General features: G+C 42.6%; 2 protein-coding genes across 2 annotated transcripts; both read left to right on the top strand.

Moving 5' to 3' along the window:
- Window positions 1–2,432: 2,432 nt before the first annotated feature.
- On the top strand, window positions 2,433–3,710 carry LOC132575015 (glyceraldehyde-3-phosphate dehydrogenase-like). Its single transcript, XM_060243350.1, has one exon. It carries the CDS (start codon window positions 2,501–2,503, stop codon window positions 3,500–3,502), a length of 1,002 nt encoding a protein of 333 aa, XP_060099333.1. The 5' UTR covers window positions 2,433–2,500; the 3' UTR covers window positions 3,503–3,710.
- A 1,970-nt stretch (window positions 3,711–5,680) lies between these two features.
- On the top strand, window positions 5,681–23,490 carry BAALC (BAALC binder of MAP3K1 and KLF4). The gene is made up of 3 exons (XM_060243351.1): window positions 5,681–6,034; window positions 15,961–16,133; window positions 23,056–23,490. Exons 1-3 carry the CDS (start codon window positions 5,872–5,874, stop codon window positions 23,164–23,166), a joined length of 447 nt encoding a protein of 148 aa, XP_060099334.1. The 5' UTR covers window positions 5,681–5,871; the 3' UTR covers window positions 23,167–23,490.
- Window positions 23,491–24,719: the final 1,229 nt, after the last annotated feature.

Here is a 24,719-nt window from a genome sequence, read left to right as displayed (position 1 = left end):
AGCCATGTGGCAGCCTCCCTGGGGCCTAGCTAGCCAGCAAGGATCGTGGGGCCCAGCTGCACTGTGCAGCAGCCTCCCCAGGGCCAGGCAGGGATCACAGGGCCTGGCTGGCCAGCCAGAATTGCTGCAGGCCTGGAAAAGTTACTGTCACACTTCTATTTACACTTGATTATCCCAGATGGTGTGGCCTAATATGTTAATATTAGGGAATGTGAGTTCCTGCTGGGCTTTTTCTACATAAAAGCCCTGGACCTATGCATTTGCCTAGGGCGGCGGGCCATGTATGTGTATGTGGATGCACGTACCAGATTAGGTTCTCCCCACATGACTTCAAATGGAAAACAATTATTTGCATTAATTTTGCTGGCCTGAATCATTCTCCCTCGGCGGAGCACTTTTTTAAGTTGATAATTTTTTATGGCCCGTGAATGATGTTATAAATATTCATATGGCAGAAAAAAGGTTCCCCACCCCTGCCCTAGCAGATGCTTGGAAGCTATTTAAAATCACACTAATTGAAGCCCAAATAGAATGCACCCACAAGTTAGGAAAAGCACTGTCAAGTCTAAAAGAAGGCCTGCATAGTTCACAACACAAGCCAAGGAGGCTATAAAAAGTAAAGAGGCTTCTTTTTAACAGTGGAAGATCTGCACTGATTAACAGGAGGACCACAGGCTCTGGCAAAAGAAATCTAAGTCAAGTATTAGGCATGCAAAAAGAGATTTTGAGGAGGGGGCTGCTAAAAGCATAAAGACAAATATAGACATAGACATACAGACAGACAGACAGATATTTTCAGGGGGAATGCGGCAGAACACAGTTCCAGAACCTCTTAATGGAAACAAAATTATTTTTTAAATGTCTAAAACTTCATGAGGGGCACCTATGTGTTTCTCCTTAATTCCCTTCTTGTTCTGGCACCTCTTTTTCCAGAAAAAAGCCCTGTCTACATATATCCAGAGCAGGAAGCCAGCCAGGGTAGCAGTGAGACCTTAGGAATCAAGGGATTGCTAAAGGAAGATGAGGAGATGGCAGAGAAGCTCAATAACTTTTTAGCTTCTGTGTTCACTGCAGAAAGTGTGGGATATATACCCATGCCACAGCCCCTATTTTCAGGGAGTCTGAATAACTGAGCCAAATTGAGGTGACCAGAAATGAAGTTCTAGCCCTACTGGGGAAATTAAAAACCAATAAGTCCCAAGATCCTGATGACATACACCCAAGGGTTCTTAAAGAACTCAGATGTAAGATAGTTGATCTATTAACCTGTATGTAACCTATCACTAAATTCAGCCACTGTGGCAGAAGACTGGAGAGTAGCAAATGTTACACCAGTTTTTAAACAGGGATCCAGGAAATTGCAGGCCAGGCAGCCTGACATCTATCCCAGGAAAATCAGCAGAAACTGTAATCAAAGATAGAATGGTTAGGCACATTGAGGGACAATGCCTGCTGAGGGAAAAATCTGCAAAGGGAAGTCCTGCCTCACCAATCTTTTAGAATTATTTCAGATAACAAGCAAGTATGTAGATAATGGTGACCTGGTAGACATTATATACTTGGACTTTCAAAAGGCTTTTGACAAGGCACCTCATCAAAAACTCCTGAGTAAACATAGCATGGTATAAGAGGATGGGTTCTTTTATGGATTAAAAACTGGTTCAGTTACAGGAAGCAAAGAGCAGGAATCAATGGACAGTTCTCATGATGGAGGAAAGTAAGCAGCAGAGTCCTACAATGATCAGTATTGGGGCCAGTACCATTTAATTTATTCATTGGTGATCTAGAACTAATGGTGAGTAGAATGGTGATGCAAACGGACAAAAAATCCCAGCTTCAAGTTTAGGCTAATGCGTACTGAACCTGCTGAGACTGCAAGAGAAAAAGAGCTTGGGGTCATAGTGGATAGCTCAGTTAAAGTATCAGCCCAGTATACTTCAGTGATGAAAAAGGCAAACTGTATGTTAGGGATTATTAGCAAAGGGACTGAGAATAAAACAGCCAATATTTTAATGCTCCTATATAGGTCTATGGTGAGACCTCATTTGGAATAATGTGTACAGTTATGGTTACCGTATCTCAGAAAGGACACTGGAAAAAGTACAGAGGAGAGCAACCAAGATGATTAGGGAGTTGGAGCACCTTCCCTATGAGGAAAGGCTGAAGAGTTGGGACTTTTCAGTTCAGAAAAGAGACTAAGAAGAGATTTATAGAAGTATGCAATGGGTGCAGAAAACTGACAAAGAGAACTTTTTCTCCCTCTCTCAAAATACTAGAACTCAAGGACATCTAACGAAGCTGATGGGCAGTAGGTTCAGGATGGGCAAAAGTAAATACTGCTTTACACAGAGAGTAGTTAAAATATGGAATTTGCTGCCAGAGGAGTAGTGATGGCCACAGGAATAAACAGCTTTAAAAGGGGATTAGAGACCTCCTCACTGCACCGCGGAGCTGAGTAAGGTCAGGGACCCCCCACGGGAACGCTTTTTTCGAAGCCGAGATGGTGAAAATCGGAGTCAACAGATTTGGCCGTATTGGCCGTCTGGTTACAAGGGCTGCCATCTGCTCAGGAAAAGTTGACGTTGCAGCTATCAATGACCCCTTCATTGACCTCAACTACATGGTCTACATGTTCAAATATGACTCCACTCATGGCCGTTTCAAAGGTGAAATCAAGGCTGAGGGCGGGAAACTTGTGATCAATGGAAAAGCCATCACAATCTTCCAAGAGCGTGACCCTGCCAACATCAAATGGGGCGAGGCTGGCGCAGAGTACGTTGTGGAATCCACTGGTGTTTTCACCACCACAGAGAAGGCCAGCGCTCACTTGAAGGGAGGTGCCAAACGTGTTGTCATCTCTGCCCCCTCTGCTGATGCTCCCATGTTTGTGATGGGTGTCAATCATGAGAAATACGAAAACTCTCTGAAAATTGTCAGCAATGCCTCCTGCACCACCAACTGCCTGGCTCCCTTGGTGAAAGTCATCAACGACAACTATGGCATTGTGGAAGGCCTCATGACCACAGTCCACGCCATCACAGCCACACAGAAGACTGTGGATGGTCCCTCCGGAAAGCTGTGGAGAGACGGCAGGGGAGCCTCTCAGAACATTATTCCTGCATCCACAGGCGCAGCAAAGGCTGTTGGCAAGGTTATCCCTGAGCTGAACGGAAAACTGACAGGGATGGCTTTCCATGTCCCAACTCCAAATGTTTCCGTTGTGGACTTAACATGCCGCCTGCAAAAACCAGCCAAGTATGATGACATCAAGAAGGTTGTGAAGGCAGCATCTGAAGGCCCAATGAAGGGTATTTTGGGATACACGGAGGACCAGGTCGTTTCCTGTGACTTCAACGGTGATTCCCATTCCTCCATCTTTGATGCTGCCGCTGGTATTGCCCTGAATGATAACTTTGTCAAGCTGGTCTCCTGGTATGACAATGAGTACGGATATAGCAACCGCGTGGTCGACCTGCTGGTTCACATGGCGTCAAAGGAGTGAAGATGGACTAGCTCGTACCCTGTCTGGAGGGTGGGGGGTTATGCATCACTTGAGGCTATCCCCTCCCTCTCCCTTGTCAGCCCTGTTTCCTTCTTAGAACTCAGCTCTGTATCTTGCAGTTAGAGGCATTCTCCGTTCCATCTGCCTCTGAGGAAGTGGAGAGGCTGGAAGAAACTTGACTGTTTCCGTAACACCTCCTCCCCTCTAGATAGATTTATGGAGGATAAATCTAGCAGTGGCTACTAGCCATGGTGACTGATGGGAACCTCCGCATTCAGAGGTACTAAACTTCTGAATCCCAGAGCCAGGAGGCAACATCAAGGGGAAGTGTCGGCCTGTATGACCTGTTGTTGGCCCTCCAGAGAAACTAGTTGGCTACTGTGTGAGACAGGATGCTGGGCTAGATGGACCCCTGGTTTGATCCAGCAGGGCTCTTCTTATGTTCTTAATGAAGTCAATGGGCAATAGATTCAGGACAAACAGAAGGAAACTGCAGAATTAATTGCCAGTGATATAGTGACAGCTATGAGTATGGATGGTTTCTGAATAGGGTAAGAGAGATTTATGTGGGACAGGTTAATAAATGATTCCTAGCCAAGGTGACTGAAGGGAACCTCCACATCCAGAGAGAGCAAGTCTTTGAATACCAGTGCTAGGAAGCAATATCAAAGGAGTCCTTGGCCTCTATGCCCTTGCTGCTCTGCAGCTTTCAAAATGATTAAAAATTTGGCTGGTCAAAATTCTCTTTGAGCAACAGATCTAAATAATTTAAACCACAACACAGACATATGAACAAAGGGTCATCCTGAGCAGCAGTGTCTGTGATATATTGCCTTAATCTAGAATTCTTGAGCCTCCTCTCACCTTTGTGCGTACATCATGTACAAATGTGTACATGATGGAAAGCAGCTCTTCAATCAAATTCAAATTCTAGCCAAACTAAGTTTTACGTTGGCATAACTGAGGGGTAAATGTATGAAGCATATAAGGTTGTAATCACATGAATGCTTCCTTGGGAGTGAGGCTTACTGAATTCAGTCAATATCCTTCTGATAAATATGCACCAGATCAAGTTGATGGCCGAGATTGCAAACACAGTTACTAGGGCATAAATTTCATTGAACTAAATACATCCATTCGGACTGGCACTTAAAGGATTAGAGGAGAAAGATCCTAATATACCAAACCTCTGTAATGTTTATTTAGAAATAGCTCTTACTGAATTCAACAAGACTAATGCTCACATAAGGGTGAACACGATTTTGAAACCATGGCCCCCATTGTGTGAGGGTGCTTGGCTTGGAACCTCCCATTATTTTGTTGCCCACAAGGCAGCCATTTTGTGGTGGTGCCCTCAAGCTGTTCTAAAACTCCAAAAGCACCCACAGGCTCAACCAAACTGGAGACCCTTGGATTAATCAATGATCTTTGGCCTGGTAGGGATGGACCAAGGATTTTGGGTGCCAAGAACATTCGGGTTGTGCCCCTACTTCAAAATAGATAAAACCCTGGCAGGCACTCTTTCACATTTTATTTGCATTCCCATACACAACTGGGATCCATGGCTTGAAATAAATATAACTCAGTTTCTAACATGGCCAAGATACACTGTTTTACAAGGGCAATATCTGAGAATTTCATGTATAAGAAATAATATATCAACATTTCAAAAAAAAATAGAATTCACTTTGTCTAATTTGGTGGTGCCTCTAAAAGCCTGACAGTTCACCAATACTTGGGCTAGCCCCGTGCTCCAACTTACAACTTCTTTCTTTACACTGCAAAGCATGAAGGCCCTGTGATATTAATTAACCAATTCCAACATATTAACAAGAGAACAATCTCCACGAAGGTCTGGGGACAGAACCTGTTCCTGTCTCTTGACACCAAGCTGTGAACTGTTATGACTGCAATTTCCCGGTCTCTTGAGGAGCTACAGATTGTTTGATGACAGGAGAAGCAGGAGCCAATTCAGCCCACTCATTCCTTAGGGAAAGAGGGAGAGAGCAGAGGGCGGGAACCGACAGAATCTCGACGGCGGCTGGGGGAAGAATGAAGGGGAGAATAACAACGACAAACAAGGGCTGGGGGGCAAACGCAGCGAAGGGCTTGGAAAACGAGCGGGGGCAGGAGAAGGAGGAGCAGGACGGGGGTGGGAACGCGAGCGAGGGCGGAGAGAAAAGGGAGGTGGAAAAGACTGCAGGGAGAGAGGCGAGGAGAGTCGCGGGAAGGAGAGGGGACAGCAAGGGAGGGAAGCCGCCCGGCCCGCGCCAAGCCTGAGGCTGCGTGAGGCAGCTGGCAGGCAGGCATGCTGCTCTTGTCGTGCCGCCTCCCGCGGTGCTGGCCCTAAAGAGGGTGGGGGTCGGACGATGGGCTGCGGCGGGAGCCGCGCGGATGCCATCGAGCCGCGCTACTACGAGAGCTGGACTCGTGAGACCGAGTCCACTTGGCTGACCAACACCGACGCCGAGCCCCAGCAGCCCAACGGCGGCCCGGAGAACAGCAACGCCGAGGCTGGCCTGAGAGAAACGGGTGAGGAGCAGGACGAGAGCTGTGGCGGGAAAATGGAAGGGAAGGTTGGCGGGCTCGTGGGCCGCGTTGCGCCGGCGGTTGCTGCGGTTGGCGGAAGGCCACGGGGGGGGGGGGGGGAGGAAGGAAGCGTCTGAGGGGTCAGTTTGGGGCCGAAGAAACATCTGGAACGGGGTGCGTTGTTGGGATGAGCTCGAGGGAACCCCTGCTGAAAAATATGCGTTTGGGTCCGCAAGAACTCCTGCCAGTCTTCCAGCCGCGAGAAGACTTGAGGGGCTGCGGGGAGGGGTCTGTCACCCGTTTAGTTTCTTTTTCATCCTGTTATCAAACCAAAACCTTTTTGAGAAAGACTTTCTTCAGTTTGCATGGAGGAAATCCTATTATTGGCTTTACTAGCCGGGTAGCAGGTTGGTGAAGGGTGCACACACATCCGTTCTGCTGGAAATATTTTAGTAACTTAGAAATAATAAAGTTGTGTGTAGACGAAGTGCCATGGCTTTAAACAGTTCCTTTGCATTGCTGGAGGTGTCTTTATCTGTGGTAAAGTGATGGCTCCCTTAGTTAAAATCTCAGATTGTCGTCTGAATGGGCCATTCATGTTCCCTGGGGATGCTGATCAGTATGTGACTTTTTGTGTGTGTATGTGAGGATGAGGGAGGAAACCATGTGAGCACAATGAAGAAGGTATGATCCGCATTGTGCCAACAAACCTGTTTAATGAGCATTTGGGAGTGATGTATGAATGCAGATTCTTTGTAGGTTGTGCCTGCAGTATTTTAGGCATCGTTTCTTTTGTAAACAGTAGTCAGGATCTAGTCAAAGTTAAAAAATCAAATCAAATCTGGTTGACTTCAGAGGTAGACAATAAACATATACAAATGAAATTAAATGGAGTATAATTTTCTTTGGCTGCTTAAAACCATCCCTACTCTTATTTTTCTTATGCAGCTTTTTTTTAGCTTACTATTTTTGTTTATTATCAGCTCCTATGTCCATGTATATTTACGTAAAATAAAATACACCATGATTACTTCCACATGGCCATGGTTCTCTGAGGTTCCCTTGCTGTTGAAGCTGCAGGGATCTCCCCCTCTTCCCCGCCACTTACAACAATATGTCAATTTGTGATTAAGAGAAAAAGCCCTCACCCCACCCACAGGGAACAGTGGTGGTCAGGGGAGCAGGAAACTGTTATTGGTGTGGGTGGGGCTAGGAAAGATCTGCACTTTATCCACACAGTATCTGCCCTGGCTTTTGTGATCTTTAGAAAAACATATTAAATCAGGTTTCATAAATTTTGTAGCAAAACCCAAGAAAAGCCAGAGGGTGCATGGATGTGCCATGGCGCTATGTAGAAGGGGGGAAATAACCCATTCCGCACTAGTATCTAAGCCAAGCCAAAACACCAGCATGGAAATGACCCATGAGAATTAAATTATAAACATAACTTTTTTTGCAACATCCAACAATGTAAGTAGAAATTCCAAAGATAACCATTATATAGTCTCCATGAGTCTGAAACTTTTCTATATGTTTCGTATTAGTTTGTATTAGTTTTTTATATGCTGTCATTTCTACCACACTTAATAGCTTTCAAGCACATTTTAGCCACTATTTCTTTGGTCTCAGCTTTTCTTTTCCAATAATTTGTGAATTCTGTTCTTGCTGTTAATATACAAAAAGGCTATTTCTGCTAATTTATAATAAGAATAATGTTAAAGGAATTGAACCAAGTAAAGGCTCTGATTCTGATGTGTGTTTATTATTCCTGCTAACATTTTCTGTTATCTGATTGCTCTTTCCCACAGCTATTACTAGCTTGGCAGTGCCATCTGTTACAAGCGTAATTTCCATTGTAAAGTACTCTTGAAAAATCATTTTAGAAGATCCACTTTTTATTCTGCTTTTATCATGAATTTTTTAACTGGCATTTTAAAACTACAATGGAAGATCATAATTTTAGGCGTGTCCTTTGCTTTATAGTACATGGAAGAGAAATTCTGGAGTTTGAAATATTAAATATTATTCCAGTTAAAAAGAAAATATTATCCAAAATGAGGGGTTTTTTTTTAAAAAAACCCCAATGTATGGGATAGCTATTTAGCTCCAAAAATGCTTGAAATCTAATGATGTTGTTTATTTTGCTGTAAGGGATAGAGGGAGTAACTCTAAGCAGTCCTGCTCTGAAGAAAGTCCCATTTTATTCAGTGTTGCTTACTCCCAGTAATGTGTCCATAAGGACTGCAATGCAGTTTTCCAAAGGGTATATTAAAAGTACCGTAACTTCCCTGGATCTCTTCCCCCCTCATTCAAGAAACTAGCCTTATCTAAACCTTTCAAACTTTGCTTCAGGCTTTTGGGCCTAGTTAAGTTAACTGAAGGAAGGCTCTGGGAAATTAATGTCTCAATGCCTTGGCGGTTTCAAGGGAGAGATAAGGGGTGAGATGGAGCCAGTCATAGGTACATGGGAGCCTTGGAGCTTCAAGTCTAGAGGGAGTTTTGCACATGCATTCCAACTCATTAACACAAAGAAGCCTGGACATAGGTAATTTGCTTGATTGTGTGTATGTGCTACCTGCAGAAGTATATGGTCACATGTCTTAGTGACACATCTGAATGGCCAAACAGGATCAGGCCGTGGGCGGTCTGGCATAAAGGAAATCTATTCTTTTTAGTTTTGCTCCAACCATTGGACCTTCCAGCCTCCCTTTTTGCCATCTCTTGACTGTAGGTTGGGTCTTGTGTGGCCAGAACACCAGCTCCTTGAATTTTGGGCTCTGTACCTTTAGTCTGACCAGGTAACACCCAAAAAATCTTTTAGGTTAGCTATTTAGTTTTATTATTTTCTTCCATTTTATGTTGCTTCTGTAGTTGTATACTTATACATTTCTTTTAATGACCTTATAATTATACTCCTGTGGTGTTTTGACTTTCAGTCCAAACCCAGTACCTTGGCCTATTTTGGCTACAGCTACCAAAATAATTGTTTGTGGAACTCAGCTTCAAGGTCTTACCTTGTGGGGTGACTTCTTGATTAACACTTGGTAGGGTTGGAGACTTCAGCCGAAGGTTAGTTTAAAGGGGCTGGTGGTGGCTGCTTACCCTGGATGGTGAGGATTCACTCCCCAGCATCTTATGTTTTGTGCTTTACCCTCACTCCAAAGCTTTCTTGTAGGACAGGAGGGCTTGGACAACCCTCTCCCCCAGCTTCTTGAAGAGTTCTGGGTACTAATTAAGAAGTTTCATTGAGTTTGTGAGCTAGCTGCTTCAGAAAGCTGAAATTACAGCTAGAAGATGGCTGCTGAGTGTGGCAACTCTTCTTGTGCCATGGTTTATCATGTAGATTGGCAGGTGCAATGCATTTTGCTGTTTCAAGATGTTCCCGTTTGTGCTGATGAGAAAGAACTATATGCTCCAGACCTTTCTGTGGGTAAACCTCTGTGTGTGAATGGCATGTAGGGATGCCAGACCCCCTGGTTAAGACAGGAGTCCCCCCACTCTTGGGCCCCAACTCTCCGCTGCTAGCCATCTGGTCAGCAGGTGGGGAAGAACCCTGGAAATTAAAGCTGCATCATGTCTACGTGACCTGGAAGTGACATAGGTACTTGGAGGGGATGTCACTTCTGGGCCATGTAGACACGTCACATTTATTTTCAATGTTCCTCCCTGCTCCTGGTACGTTCACCCCGCATTCTCCATGGGCTGGTCCAAGGGACCTGGTAACCCTAATGGTATGCCATGTGGAGCGCTCACTACAGAGACCTTCTGTGCTGCTTGCTTGTGTAAAGTCTTCAGTCTCTTGTGCAGCGCAGCAAAATGCTGGAGGAGCTGCCATCCTAAGAATACTTGTTTCTGAATTTTTGCCTGGTCAGGAAAAAGGGCAGTTCACGGGGAAAGAATCTTTGTGATGCTGTATAAATGCTCTCCCAACACCTGTGGAATCTTACAGCCTTAGAGTCTGCATACAAACAGCAATCATACTATTTTGCAAATATTATTTGGTTAATTATTTAGTACACAAAATAAGGGCCACATTGTGTAATCCATTTACGCATTGATATTTATTTATTTCCTTCATTTACACCCCACCTTTCTTCCCAACAGGAACCCAGAGCAGCTTACAATGTTTGCCTCACCTCCATTTTACCCTCACAACAACCCTGTGAGGTAAGTTAGGCTGAGAGTGTGTGACAGGCCCAAGTTCACCCATAGGCTTGCCAATCTCCAGTTGGGGGCAGGAGTTCACCTAGCTTGGAGACCCTTCCCTCACTTCAGGGTTATCAGAAAACGGGGGGGGGGGGAGGAAATGTTTGCTGGGCCCTCCATTATACCCTATGGAGACCAGTCCTCATAGGGTATAATGGAGAATCAATCTGTGGGTATCTGGGGCTAGGGGGCCCTGTGTTTTGCGATAGTGGCACCAAATTTTCAGCATAGCATCTGGTACCTCTCCTCAACCCCCCCCCCCAAACTTCACACAGATTGGACCAGGGGGTCCAATTCTATGAGCCTCAAAAGAAGGTGCCCCCATCCTCTATTATTTCAAACAGAAGGAAGGCATTTAAAAGAACACAGTCTCTTCAGAGTTCAATTGTGCTGCTACAACCTTGCTCCTGGCTCCACCCTCAAAGTCTCCTGAGTCTATCCCCAGAGTTCCCAGATATTTCCTGTGTTGGACCTGGCAACCCTGTTCACCCAAGCAAGTTTCTGTGGCAGAGTGGGGATCTGAACTTGGGTCTAACCATTACATGAAAGTGCCTTAATATTTTGACTGATGGACATCATGTCTGTGTGTGCTAGTTTTTTTGACAGAGATGTTTTACTTTGATGGGTTTTTATTGTTTTTTTAATGGAAGTGTAGGAAATATTCTTTTTGCCTCCAAAACTTAATTAGGTTTAGATGTAATATGAGTATGAACTATAAAAAAGGAATATCAGATGCAATATTGGGTCTGATGTGAGTTAGCCATCATTGTTATGACAGATAGTATCGTGTCCAGTACCAAATAATGTTCTTTACCATTCCCTGGCTGACAGTCTGAACAGAAATATAGTGATTTGCTTTGGGCAGAAAAATAATCAGTTTCCTTGCTTCAAAGAGGGAAGCATAAAGAAATTTGGCAGTATATACAGCCAATCAGTGAGATTTCCCTTCTGCCTTGGCAGCTGCGTTCAGTGAGTCACCTGACAAAAAGTAATCATGTCTTTGATTTCTCTGGAAATGCATATATGACAAAGAAACAGAGAACATCATCAGTTATGTTGCTGCATTTGGTTGGTTTTATATTTATATATATATATATATATATATATATATATATATTTCCTGAACCAGCATCTATTTTATTTGTTTGTTTCAATTTATATCCCACCCTCCCTGAAAGTGGGCTCAGGGCGGGTCACAACAATAATTTTACAAAACTATTAAAAACAGTTATACCAAATAATTAAAACAATTAAAAGGTAGTCAATAAAATTTAATTTTAATATTTTAATTTTGTTTGCTGGTTTTGTTTCTCCTGTTTCTTATGGTGCCATGAGCAATATGATGGATGTTTTTAAAATTAAGTAATTTAGCTTGATAAAATCATGTGAAACATATATAGATCTATATACTATGTCCAGATGTGGCTGCAGTCTGCAGATAGCTAAATCTGCAGATAGCTAAATCAGGGCCACATGGGGGCTAAAGAGTATATATGAATCAAATATTTTTTAAAATGTTATATATACATTTATGATGGGTTTAATTCCTCCCCAATACGTGTGTTGTCTGCACATACACAGACAACACTTTTACTGGATGAGGAGCTGGCGTATGCTGGCATCCAGGCATGGTGGCAGCAGAGGATGCCTGCAGCCACGCTGGGCCCAGCCATAGAGGATGCTGGAAGCCACACTGGGCTCAGCCATGTGGTGGAAGATGCCAGCAGCAGTGCCAGCCCCAGCAATGGCCACAAAGGATTCCAGCAGCTGTGATGGGCTTGGCCATGGAGGCAGAGCCTGGCAGCCACTCTGTGCCTGGCCGTGGCAATGGTGGTGAAGCCCAGAAACCGCTCCAGCCCTAGCCACCATGGCAGCAGTGCCAGGCAGCCCCTTTGGGCTCAGAGCAGTTCCCAGACACCACTGCTGCTGTAGCTGGGCTCCTAGGGAGTTGTGCTGGATAGTGATGGGGGGGGGGCGGAGATGGAATTTCCCTTGTGGGTTTTGCAGGGCAGCCACTTGTGGATACCTATTAATGTGATGGTTTGCCTAAGAATGGATGCATTATGTTCTGTATCTCTAATCATATTCCTTGAACTTGTGCCAATAAAATTTTGCAGTAGAGAGAGATGTGCAAAATGATCCCCGCATTATGATGTAGGTAAGAGAAAGGGAAGGTTGGTTAATAGGTTAATAACACTTCAGAAGCAATGCTACAGAAAAATCATAACATGTACTTGGATGGAGTGAAAATGGGGGGATAAAAAGGTACTTTTAACAGCATCCAATGGAGATGGTTTGCTGATTTGTCATGAAGCTGCTTGTTGGGCTGAGATTAGAACAGTTCTGTTTTGTTGAGTGCTATATCAGGGGTGGCCAACGGTAGCTCTCCAGATGTTTTTTTTGCCTACAACTCCCATCAGCCTCAGCCAGCATGGCCAATGGCTGGGGCTGATGGGAGTTGTAGGCAAAAAACATCTGGAGAGCTGCCGTTGGCCACCCCTGCTATAAATGATGCTGGTTACATCTGCGACGCAAGACTACTGAGTGTGCACCTTCTCTCTGCAATAAAACCTCAGGAAAACAAGGTGATCTATCCCATTATTGTGCTGTAATGATGCATTTCGGCATCACCATTTTCCGCAGTATATATTACCAGTGATTTCCCCCTTGTGTATATAAAACATTGCCTCATATTTATTGGGTTTTTATGCTGCAGAATGTTAAGTTTTCTACCTAGTTTTATGCACATGTTGGGTGATGCCAAGGCAATTTGGGTTGGCCTTTGAGAGCTGTTGCTAACAGGCTGAGATCTGTTCTCTTAGACCTTTTATTTTCTTAGCAGTTGAAAATACTTGTTTTAAGTATTTTTTTAAAGGTCCAATACAAAAAGGTCAGCAGCTATGGGGGAGCTATTTGTAGCTGTAGCATTGCCACTGAAAAAGCCATGATGATCAGTGTCCTGAACAGAAGGGGTTAGAACAAAGCCATTTGCAAATATTAAGCCCTGAAAATGTTCATATGGCCGTACACTTGCTCTTTGGAAAGTCATTGGGTGAGATTTCCTTCATTTCCTAGTCTACCCAATGTGTATATGGATAAAACAGTAAAATGATTTAAGAATGGGAAAAGTGGAATAAGTGACTTACAAGGTCAATGGAAAAAGGTGTTTGAGACTTTTATCCACCAAGAACTTAAGGTTCTGTGCATGATCATTGTTCCCCTCTCCAGTCCTCAACAACTCTATGAATGAGTGAGTTGTAACCTTCAGGGCTGAATGAGGAACTGAACGTGGGTATGCCCAGACCTAGTCCAGTTGAACCTCCATTTGTACCTATTATGCAAAAATTTGTACAAGTTTAATGAGCTAGTAGATTTTATGTAGGAATGGGAAGGAAGCAGGCTACAGACCTTTGCAGCCTATACCCAGTTGTCAAACAAATAATTGGAGCAGTTTGCAGGGGGTGGATGGAGCCAAAGTGGATCGGGGAGTTAAAATAGTAGAAATCCATGTAACCGCTGGACCATGTCACATGATGTATCCCTCTTGAGCTAACTTTGATGACATAAGCAGGCAGTGGCTCCTGCTTTCACTTGTTGTGGCTGCTGTTCCTCTTTGTGAAGTAAGGCAAGTCCAGTGGTCCTCATTGCCAGTTACCTCTTTCTTGTACTGAAACAGCATTGGTGTGCCCACACTTGAACCAACCTTTTTGGGAACAGGAGCCTAGACTTTCCTCTTAGTGAGGTAGAGGGGGCCACTTGTGGACTGAAGGTGAGAGAGAAGGAGCAAGACTGAAGGAAAGAATAACACAGACCATGTTTACTTGGTGAGAAAATGGCCACAGCCTTTATTAAGTACAAGTCACTTTGGTCCATGGTCCTACTGAAATGCCAAAGGGGAAATCCTTCCCTTTCCTCTGCTCCCCAGTCCTGTTGCCACACAAAAAAACCCAAGGGTAAGTCCAGGGCCTCTGCTTCCAAGGAGAAGGGGAGGCATAGGTGGCCTTCCAGAATACCTGTGAATCCTGTTTTGGTGTGGATGCAATTTTGCACCATTCAAGACTGCAGATGCTTGGGTGGGCTCTAGCAAATGTTGGGTGGGCATGTTGATATGCATTTTAAGTGTCTTTCTCATCTTTGCCAGTATGCCTCAGAAACCCACTCCTGGATGTTCTTATTAAAAATGTGGAAGAATTCAAGTTAAATTGAGGGGTCCTTGTTCTACTTGCCTTTTGCAGGATGTGTTTACAGTGTCATGCTTAAACTCCCATCAGTTGCTTGTGGAGAGGATATATGAACGTATTTCCTTTTGGCCTGTTTTCCTTTCTGCCATGGTTTTTTACATGGTTTTAAAATATTTCTTTCTAGCTTGTAGTACAGCTAGTCATTCTGAACATCAAAAGCCCATTTAGGTATTGCTTCCCATTAAAGGTAAACACTTTTAAAGTAATGACAAGTACATTTTTATCCTGCCTTTAATCCAAGCGGTTCAGGACTGTTACACAAGGTTGCCTTTCCCCCATTTTATTCATATAACAACAATTCTATGAGGTAGGCTAGATTGAGAGAAGTGGTTGGCACAAGGTTACCCAGCAAGTTTCATTGTAAAGTGGGGCTTTGAAGTGGGGTCTCTCAGATTTTAGAAAGGCCTCTAAATTTGGAGCATTATGCAGGGATGCATATTAATTCAAGACAAAAAGAAAAACTTAGATGCATTCTGTAAATCATGTAACGATGATGTTGTGTGTATAAGTCTATTATTTGTCACAGCTGTAAATAGTGCTACAAACAGTATTTGTGCATAACCAGAAAAGTTGTCAAAAAATACTTGGGCTGCAAAATAGGGACTGCATGAAGCAGTATCATGAATGTTGCCTGCTATTAGGAGTAATTTAACATTAAGGATCCAGAAACTGGGTCCTTCTTCTCCAAGCCACCACAAAAAGCCATAGAAATCTTCACATGGCTCTGCCTGTTTTCTGTGATGTGCCCACACAGTAATGTTATTTCCCTGGGAGTTGGGGCTTTATGACAAAACAAAAGTATGCTAGAGCAGCACATAATGGTCATCTGTGTCTTATCTTTGGGGAAGAAAAGCAACTGGAGGGCAATTTCTAGCAGATAAATGACTGGGAAGAAAAAGGTTTGGCAATTACTTCCACCCTGTCAGTTGTTTGTGTAGTCTGAAGCTACCTGCTGCTGCTTTAGCTGATAAAAATAATGGGAGAATCACAGAACTGCAGCTGGGCAGGAGGCAGGAAAATTTGATTATGCTGGTGAAAGTGCTTTCCAGTGCTATAATTGGGATCTGACCTGCTGTATTTTTAAAAACAACAGAGCAGGAATAATTATCAGGGTGAGTTTTTAATATCATGTTTTTTCTCATGTCCTTGGAATAATCATTCAAGATGACATGCTTCTAACATCTGCTCCCCATGAAACTTTCTGTATTGAAGCAGGAATGTAACTCTATGAAGAAACTTGGGAAATTATGAGCCCTTATGAGTCTCTGTTCCTTGTTGCATCAAGAAGGATTTGCATATACACCTGTTTGGGTGAATGTAAAATGATAAACTCTTATGGGAAATCCTATGTTACAGTTAATACATACAATTGTAAAACCTTTCTGTTAAATTAAACTGTGAAATAGTAGTAAACCATGATGTCCAATTCAAAATGAACATGAATTGTTTTTATTTCCAATATGCAATTTTGTGTTTTGTTAGGAATTTTGGATGATGGCAAATACAGTCAGACCTGTGTCACAAAGTCTTCAGTTGCAAGTGGTATAGCTACTGCTGAAAAGAGAACTCACTGTGGTACACAATGCACAAAGCCTGCAAGTCACACTACTGGAACTTCAACACAGAAGCAGCAAAATGGCTTTAGAACAGCAGAGGTGGGTGTGGATTTATATTCTGCATGCCTCTAGGTGTGTGCCAGGTATTCTGTTGAAGCTGGCCCAAGCCTTGTTTAGTTGCTAGAAAACGGAGACAGTATTTCTGACTTGGTCACAGTACAATCAACCTCATTGCTTTTACAAGAAACTATTCCTTGTTAACCACAAAATTGGTTTGTCGTCTTTGAAGTCACAATGAATACATTTATCATAACAAAAGACTCATGCCAAAATAGTGATCTGATACCACAGTGTAGCTAAATATTTTCCTCAAGACCATACAGAAATATCTTATATTGTTTACTGCTGCAATGGTTACTCTTTAGAAGACCACCTTTGGGCCATTTTGAGCAATTAACTCTGTAATCAGAAGCTATGTGCTTCTGTGAGGCATGTAAGTTGTACTTCACTGGATACTTCTGTCTTCAGCACAAAGAACATCCTCACATGGGTATAACATTTGCACAAGACCTACATGTATAAAATCGAGCAATGGTACATACCAATTATGAACCTAATTCCTAGATTGTTTATGGAAATATTGTGCCGTTAGGACTAATATACTTTGATCCAAATATTTGTGGAAGTCCACTGGACCCAGAGGAGGGACAAACTAGGGGAAGGGGAGAATAAGATGTACACTTGCATCTACACCATACTAAGCTTGTATTTGAGATGCAGAATGTTTGAGTCCCTAACTCAAAATATGAATGAAACTATCAAAATTGGTAGCATTCTGACTCTGGCTACTTATCAGCCCTCAGGTTCATGTGAATAATCCGTTATAAAAACCATACATATCTTTCTTGCTGAGACTTAAGACAGATTACAGAATAAAATATAAATAAATATAAGGCTATAAATATAAATTTCTCCATGCATCTGGTATAATTGTACACAGTGAAACAGACTTCCAAACCTGAAACAGAGTTGTTCTTAGAAACCAGTAAAGGAATTGTCAGTAGCATGATCAGGACTGCTGGAATATTTTGAGCAGCACCAAAGCCAACAAGATGCATATCACCAAAGAGTGTACTCTGGTTTGAGAGGGACTCACCTCTGTTTGATGTGGTCAGAATCCAGGAGGAAGGCTGACAGAGAGTCAAGGAACCTACAGCATGCTTACTAGTTTTTCTGTTAGGCAGGAAATACAAAAGAGGGAATAATAGGTAAAAAACCAGTGACATGCATAAGAAGATGATGATGATATTGGATTTATATCCCGCCCTCCGCTCCGAAGAGTCTCAGAGCGACTCATAATCTCCTTTGCCTTCCTTCCCCACAACAGACACCCTGTGAGGTGGGTGGGGCTGGAGAGGGCTCTCACAGCAGCTGCCCTTTCAAGGACAACCTTTGCCAGAGCTATGGCTGACCCAAGGCCATGCCAGCAGGTGCAAGTGGAGGAGTGGGGAATCAAACCCAGTTCTCCCAGATAAGAGTCTGCACACTTAACCACTACACCAAACTAAGCTGAGAGACTGGAGATACAAGAGAAGCTGAATTCTTCTGAATAAGGAGAAACTTTTCTCTTCTTCCTCCTGTTAGTTGAGAGGTAATAAATAGGTGATAACATTATCGAAGATTTCAGATTTTCATGGCTGGTAACATCATTAGGGTTTGTAGAATCTTTCGGGATCAAGTGCCGTGTTCTACTGGAGAAAGTTTTCCTTCCAGACGTTTCGTTCTCAGCTGCGGAGAACATCCTCAGTGGCGTTGCAGCCGGAGCAGGCGCTCAGACCTTCTTGGCTGCTGTGCATTGAGTGGAGCCAGGGCTGCTGGAGAGCTGCTATTTCTAGGCTGGAGGGGGTGTGATGAAAGGGCAATTGGTTTGTGGATGTGCCCATTGTTTGGTGGGGCTTCCTGGAAGGGCACATCTACAAACCAATTGCCCTTTCATCACACCCCCTCCAGCCTAGAAATAGCAGCTCTCCAGCAGCCCTGGCTCCACTCAATGCACAGCAGCCAAGAAGGTCTGAGCGCCTGCTCCGGCTGCAACGCCACTGAGGATGTTCTCCGCAGCTGAGAACGAAACGTCTGGAAGGAAAACTTTCTCCAGTAGAACACGGCACTTGATCCCGAAAGATTCTACAAACCCTAAAGGTGATAACATTCTTTGATCTAATTAAAGAATGCCTTGGCACCCTTTCCCCATATTGCATTCCTTAAGTTCCCAATCAATGACTGTCACCCCCATATCCCATTATCTATATGCTATAGGAGGGAGAAGACTCTTGGAATGGGGATAACTTTGTAGCAAGGCAAGAGGCAAAAAATAAAGATTGGTGCTCTACCATTGGAGGGAAGGAGAGTGCAGAGCCTCTGATTAATGGCACAACAGCAGGTCACTTAGGATTGCACTTTTAGCCACTGGGAAGCTGCTGCTGTGATTGTAATAGTAAACATCTCATGTAGAATCTGACATTTTATCTGCACTTGGAGCTGATGTGACACGAACAAAGAAATGCTTTCCTATACCCCACTATGAAGATTTTGGATTTGGATTTCTACTATGCCTTTCTACTTGAATACTCCGGCAGCAGGGGTTATCATTTTCTTTCCACATCACCATGATGTCAGCAACTACAGGATCACTGATATGATAAATATATAATGTCTGCTATCGTCATTAGCTCATAAGAGAGAGAAAATATCAATCAAATGACTCTGTAACAGAATCAATATAATTACATGAGCCAGATAGACACTTGGCAGTAATCTTGAATCCAGATTTATTTTTGGGATGTTAGTAATATTCTCCTTTTTGATTAAACATCAATTCATCTAGCTTTGTTACTAGGGCTGAATGAAACAGAAGGGGCTCGTTTTGCAGAAATCTTGTTCTGGCTGTTTGGGGATGGTGTGTGTTCACTGTAAAAGAATGTGTGGGACTAGGAGTGTCCATATGACCTAAACAGAATGCATTAGCCTTATAAAAAGGCTTTATTAGTCAAGTGTCATTTTCAGAACAATAGCAGCAATGGTTTGGTTCACTTCAGGAGGAATAAAATAAGGGGAAAGGGCTAATGAAGCAGCAGTAGGGATGTTTGTGTGGGTTTGGTTCACATGAAATTGCTGCTTGTGAGGTAGAAAGCAAACTGGGAGAACATTCAGCTTCTGCCCTAATTGCTTCAGATACAGGGGCTAATGCCTGTCACCATCACTCAAGTGAATAGCTGCACAAGAAGCTATTTTCAGGTTTTTCTGCTCAGTAGGATTTCTGCTTCAGAAGGTTCTTCATATAATTGTAATAGCAGTTTTTCTCACAGTTCTTTCATTTCACAAGGCATAAGTTCACTGACAATGCACTTTTAAAGAAATATTTCTCTGATTGGTGGTGTAGTCCAAATGAATATCTTTTCACCTCATTATGAGGTATTGGCCCTAGTGTGGAAAGAATGCCTTCCCATGTGATACAGAAGCAATAACAAAAGGAAGTAAGTGATTCATACGTCTACATTTCTTGGTCACATGCAAAAAGGGAGAACCATGTATTTCCCACGCAGTGAAACGCATGCCGTAATTTGCTTAACGGAGATTTATATCTTATTATGGTTGAGATAGTGCATATCCTCCTCCACCTGTGCATGAACTCTAGAAGCATGGACAAAAAGTTACTTTTGCTTTATGTCTTGATAGCAGCATACTAGATAGAACATGGCATTTGGGCCATATGCAGCTTTTAAGTGGCTCAAGAGTATTTCTCTTTCCTTTTTGAGATTCATAGACCAGTTCCAGTTTCCATGTGTATACACAGTTCTGTTTGTGAGTGGTCATGTGCTCTTGTCTTTCCCTAAAGCACCTCTTGAAGAGTGGGAGGAAGAGGTGGCAGGCTAGATGAGATCATCTCACAAAGTAGAATATACAACTCTGCTGCTATGTAGGTAATAGTAGGGAAATAAGAGTTTCCCCCTCTCCCACTTTCAACTGGCTCAATTATCTTTAACTAGCCTGAAACCCTTGCTTCGCTATAGCATTTAACTACCTTTAATTTTGTTTGTTTGTTTTAGGTAGGAAAGGTGTGTTGTTTTTGGAAGATTTATAAACTCAATCACCATACCAACTGTTATGAAAAATGCCTATTCTGGTTTAGAGCTGACTTCTCCTATTGGTCTGCACACAGCCCTGTGAGGTAGGTTAGGCTGAAAGTCTGTGAGTGGTCTGAAATCAGTGTGGACCAAAGCAGGAGGGAAGCAACCTCAGCAGGGTATAATGACACAGAGTCCAGCCTGCAAAATAGCCATTTTCTCCAGGGGAGCTGATTTGTGCCATCTGGAGAGCAGTTGTAATGCTGATTGATCTCCAACCTTCACCTGGAGAGTGGCAACTGGTTCCCCAGGAGGATGTGGTTGGTTTGGAGGGTGGAGTCTATGGCATTGTATCTGTCTAAAGTCCCACCTCTCTTCAAACTCCACTCTCTCCATGATCCACCCCTCAAATCTCCAGGAATTTCCTCAACCTGGAGTTGGCAACCCTGTCTCCTTCCCAGCAGCAGCAACAGTGTTCTGTAGCCAATCGTTGAAGGAATGCACTCCCTGAATTTTGGGTTTCTAGGTCCAGGGATTTGGGCTAGGCATTGATGAGTCAGTCAGGATACCTGTTCCAACTGTCTGCAGTCTCTGTTAACTGAATTTTACCTCAGAACACAGAGCTCCACAGTCAAAGAGAGGGTGATGGAAGCAGGCAGCAGCCTGCCAGCCACACAGCACAGCTTTACCCCTATGTGAAAACACATTTTACCTCTTTTCACGTCCTTAGGGGTGGGATTTAAAAAAAAAATCCCTTAATGGGCACTTACATCATGGAAGGAATGCACTCCCTACATTTTGGGTTTCTAGGTCCAGGGGTTTGGGCCTTGATGAGTTGGGCCTTGATGAGTTGCTTTTATATATATAGATGTTCAGACCTTCTCAGGCTATGAAAGATGTTTTTAGATTTTTTACCCTTTGCTAGAAGGTTGCATTCACCAGAATGCCTTATTGTGGATTAATATACTTTGTAGCCACTTAAAAAAACCCTGACTAGTGTGATCTTGTCAGAGTTTGGAAACTAAGCAGTGTCAGCCACAGCTAGTAGTTGAGTGGGAGACAATGAAGGAAGTCCAGGATTATTATGCAGAAGAAGAGAGCCAGTTTGGCGTAGTGGTTAAGTGCGCGGACTGTGATCTAGAAAACTGGGTTTGATTCCCTACTGCTTCATGTGCAGTCAGTTGTGTGGGCTTGGGTCAGTCATAATTCTCTCTGAGCTGCTCTCTCAAGAGCAGTTCCCTCAGAGCTTTCTCAACCCCACCTACCTCACAGGGTGTCTGTTGTGGGGACTGGAAGGGATTCTGAAACTCAGTGAAGGGCAGTGTATAAATCCAACTCTTATTCTGAAGTTTATTTCAAGTCTTAGTTAAAACCTTGTGTTCCAGCTAATGATCACTCAGTGTTGTCTTTAAGACCATTTTATTTAAAACCGCTCTGGTTCTCCTTGAATAGATTAAATAAGCAAGAATCACAATGAGACAGAAATCATGACAATGTGTAAACAAGATTATAAAAAGCATACATGTCATCCCTTCTCCTACTTAGCCTGTGTTGGTATTTTCTTAGCAAGCCTTTTCAGAAGAGATAAGACAAGCCTCACTGTGGGCCAGATTTGAGAGATTTGAGGATTTTAGCCTGTGACTGTCTTCTAGAGGCATAATTATGTGAGCCTCACATGACTTAAACTGTCTAATTTGTTTTCTCTGAAAGTCTGATGTAAACTTCTGAGCATCGCAAAGGATAAGTGTTGCAAATTTTGTTCCATTTGTTCTAGCATTTATTCTGGACATAAAGCCAATGGTTCATAAGCTATCCTCAAGATTTAAACTCTAAATTAGCTAGAATGGTTAAACATTTTTTTTGCAAATTTACACCAAAAACTAACAGCAAACTCTCAGACTTGCTGTATCAAAATATTCTACATAGTTTAAACAAAATACACAACTGTACTAGCTTGCAGGCTCCAAGTATCATGCGACAGAAGTCAGACAAGGCAGGGTTGTTCAATCCAGGTTCAGGGGTCCAGAAGTCAAACAAGGCAGAGTCAATGGCTTAGCATCTATCATAATTACTGCGTCCATGCCTAACAGCCTCTCTTGACTGGTTTTTATAGCCCCATGCCTAAGGGTCATGCTTGCAGCCAGCTGTTCAGAAGCAATCTTGCAACTACTCATTTTTTAGCAAGTAGCTGGCATCAGGATAGGAGGCATGCAATTTGCCATCTTGTCTGTAGCTCTGTTCTCAGCCTCCATCTGTGGTGCTCTAAGGGTATGATACTGGTGGGCTGGGAATGGCCAACTGAGGTTCAGCTGCTGAATCAAGGCTGGTGGGTGTCTGTGACTCTGCCTTGGCTATTGGCTGTGAATCCTGACAAGTCTGCAGCTCATTCTTCTGCTGGTCAGCTTCTGTTAACTCAAGTCTGGCTACACACGGGCTCCTCTTCTCCTAAGGAGTCCTCGCTATTGCTGAGCCCTGGCTGATCTACAACAGCAACAATATTGTCTACTCTGACTAGCAGTGGTTCTCTAGTGTCTCAAGCAGAAAAGTCTTTTACATTGCCTATTTCCTGGTACTTTTAACTGTATTACTGAAATGAAATGTCTGTTGACCATATAATAAAGCTAGTGCTGCTTCTGATACTTTTAACTGGATATGTTAGGGATTGAACCTGGGACCTTCTGCACACAGTTCAGTACTACCAGTGTATTTATAATTACATCTATCTTTTTGTTAAGGACTTGGGGATGTAGGGGTTGTTATGCTTCTCTGCTTTTATATTGAGATATTATTTCATGTGATACTTTATTTTTATATCTTTGTTTTGAAAATTTTATAAAACATGTTATAAACATCTTGTATTACACTAATCACTTTATTGTAAATTATTTTTTACACAGCCCAAATGGGACAGCAAGAAAAAGGCTACAAAAGAAACCACAATTAATGCTGCCAAAAATAACAGACAAATGAACAGCAACCGAAGAGTAACAAAGAACCGTGTTAATTAAGAGAGCCAAGAGAGGATGAATGAACTTTGCAATATTTTGCTGCACTTTAACTGCTCACTTAATGTGAAGATCTCAAAGACGTTTCATGCTGACTTCCGTGGTGGCCCCTGCGGCTGAGTGCCTTTGGAAATGCTATCTGTCTTTTAGCTCTAAGCATCTGCTAATACTGGATTTGGACATAGCATACTTTTAGTTCTGTGTTGCCATCTGGATGAGACTGGGCCAATGAGTAGCACAGAATCTGAAATATGTTTCTTTGTTTTTTACTTTGTCACTTAATGTAATATAATTTAATAAAATCTAAATATTGATATTTCAGAAACACTAACAATCTCATACCTATGCCTTCTGTGACATCTGCTTTTTAGTAGATAGAGGTTGCATGATTTAATTCATTGGTTGCAATTGCTATTGAACACATGTATAAAAATATTTAGCGTCCCACTTCTAAAAGCAATGATTTTACAGCAATGATTGTACAAATTGGCACATCCTGATTTTTCACATGCCAAGTGAGGAAAGTCACATGGTGATCAGATGGCTATACCATGTGTGAGTTCTAGCCTTAATATACACTGCTTGCTACTATGTACTGGGTAATGCCCCTGGGGCTGAACTGCACAAAAGGATATTGTGACTCTTTGCCCTCTTTCTGTACTATAAAAGAGCTTTGCATTGTATTGCAATTGTAATGCTTTAATGTAATGGAATCAACCTGCTGGGCTGGCGTGTTATTAATTCATAGGGCTAGTACAGCTTAACAGATCACTTGTGATGTTATACTAAATTGTACAGGATAGCCCTTAAGGTTTTCCCATCAATTACTCTTGATGGTACCCAGGTCTGATTGAAAACACATTTGACAGCATTTGTTCCTACTTGATTGAATGCATGCTGCTTATGGGAGAATTGTGTCAAATCTGCAATCTTTATTTGGATGAGCTTAGAGTAACTAATATATAATATTTTCACGGCAATAACTGCAAGAGCCCTGTTACTAGCCGCCTCTGGAGTAGCAGGTGATGAATCATCTTTTTCAAAGGGGAAGATGATTTGCTTTATTATATACATTTTGTTACTGAAGATTCCATTTTTTTAAAAAGCGATGTTTTAAAGGAGAGGTAAATTAGCAAACCAGTAATCTAAAGGCACAACTTTAAAAAGCATTCTGGTTTGTCAATTAGTAATACTTAAATTGTGGGAAATTACTTAGTAATCACTGTAAAATGTGAACATGGTGATATAGAATTTATATTTCAATCACAGAGGGATGAGAAATTCAATCAATTTAAAATTTTACAGACATTTCCTATTCCCACACATGCTGAGAAATTATATTTATATATTGTACATTTTTATCCCACTCTTCTTCAGGCGTTGGTCTCCCCTTTTCCATTTTCCCCCTCAGCACCCCATGAGATAGGTAAGGTTACCCCAGTAGCTTTATGGCAGAGCAGGGGTTTGAACCTAGGGTCTGATCATGCAACACTACATTACATATAAACATATATGCCTATAGTAGTATCTATAGAGCATTTTGGACTCTATGTCTT

The sequence above is a fragment of the Heteronotia binoei genome, chromosome 7, assembly GCF_032191835.1.
Source record: "Heteronotia binoei isolate CCM8104 ecotype False Entrance Well chromosome 7, APGP_CSIRO_Hbin_v1, whole genome shotgun sequence".
NCBI lineage: Eukaryota > Metazoa > Chordata > Lepidosauria > Squamata > Gekkonidae > Heteronotia > Heteronotia binoei.
Note: the sequence above shows the minus strand (reverse complement) of the source record. Positions and strands in the feature narration are given on the sequence as shown.

What these genes read in the sequence shown, in the direction of transcription:
- LOC132575015 (XM_060243350.1), top strand. Translation starts at nt 2,501, where the DNA reads ATGGTGAAAATCGGAGTCAACAGATTTGGCCGTATTGGCCGTCTGGTT.
- BAALC (XM_060243351.1), top strand. Translation starts at nt 5,872, where the DNA reads ATGGGCTGCGGCGGGAGCCGCGCGGATGCCATCGAGCCGCGCTACTAC. An exon ending in GGCTGGCCTGAGAGAAACGG is followed by an intron (nt 6,035 to 15,960) that starts GTGAGGAGCAGG and finishes GTGTTTTGTTAG; the next exon opens with GAATTTTGGATGATGGCAAA. An exon ending in ATGGCTTTAGAACAGCAGAG is followed by an intron (nt 16,134 to 23,055) that starts GTGGGTGTGGAT and finishes TTTTTTACACAG; the next exon opens with CCCAAATGGGACAGCAAGAA.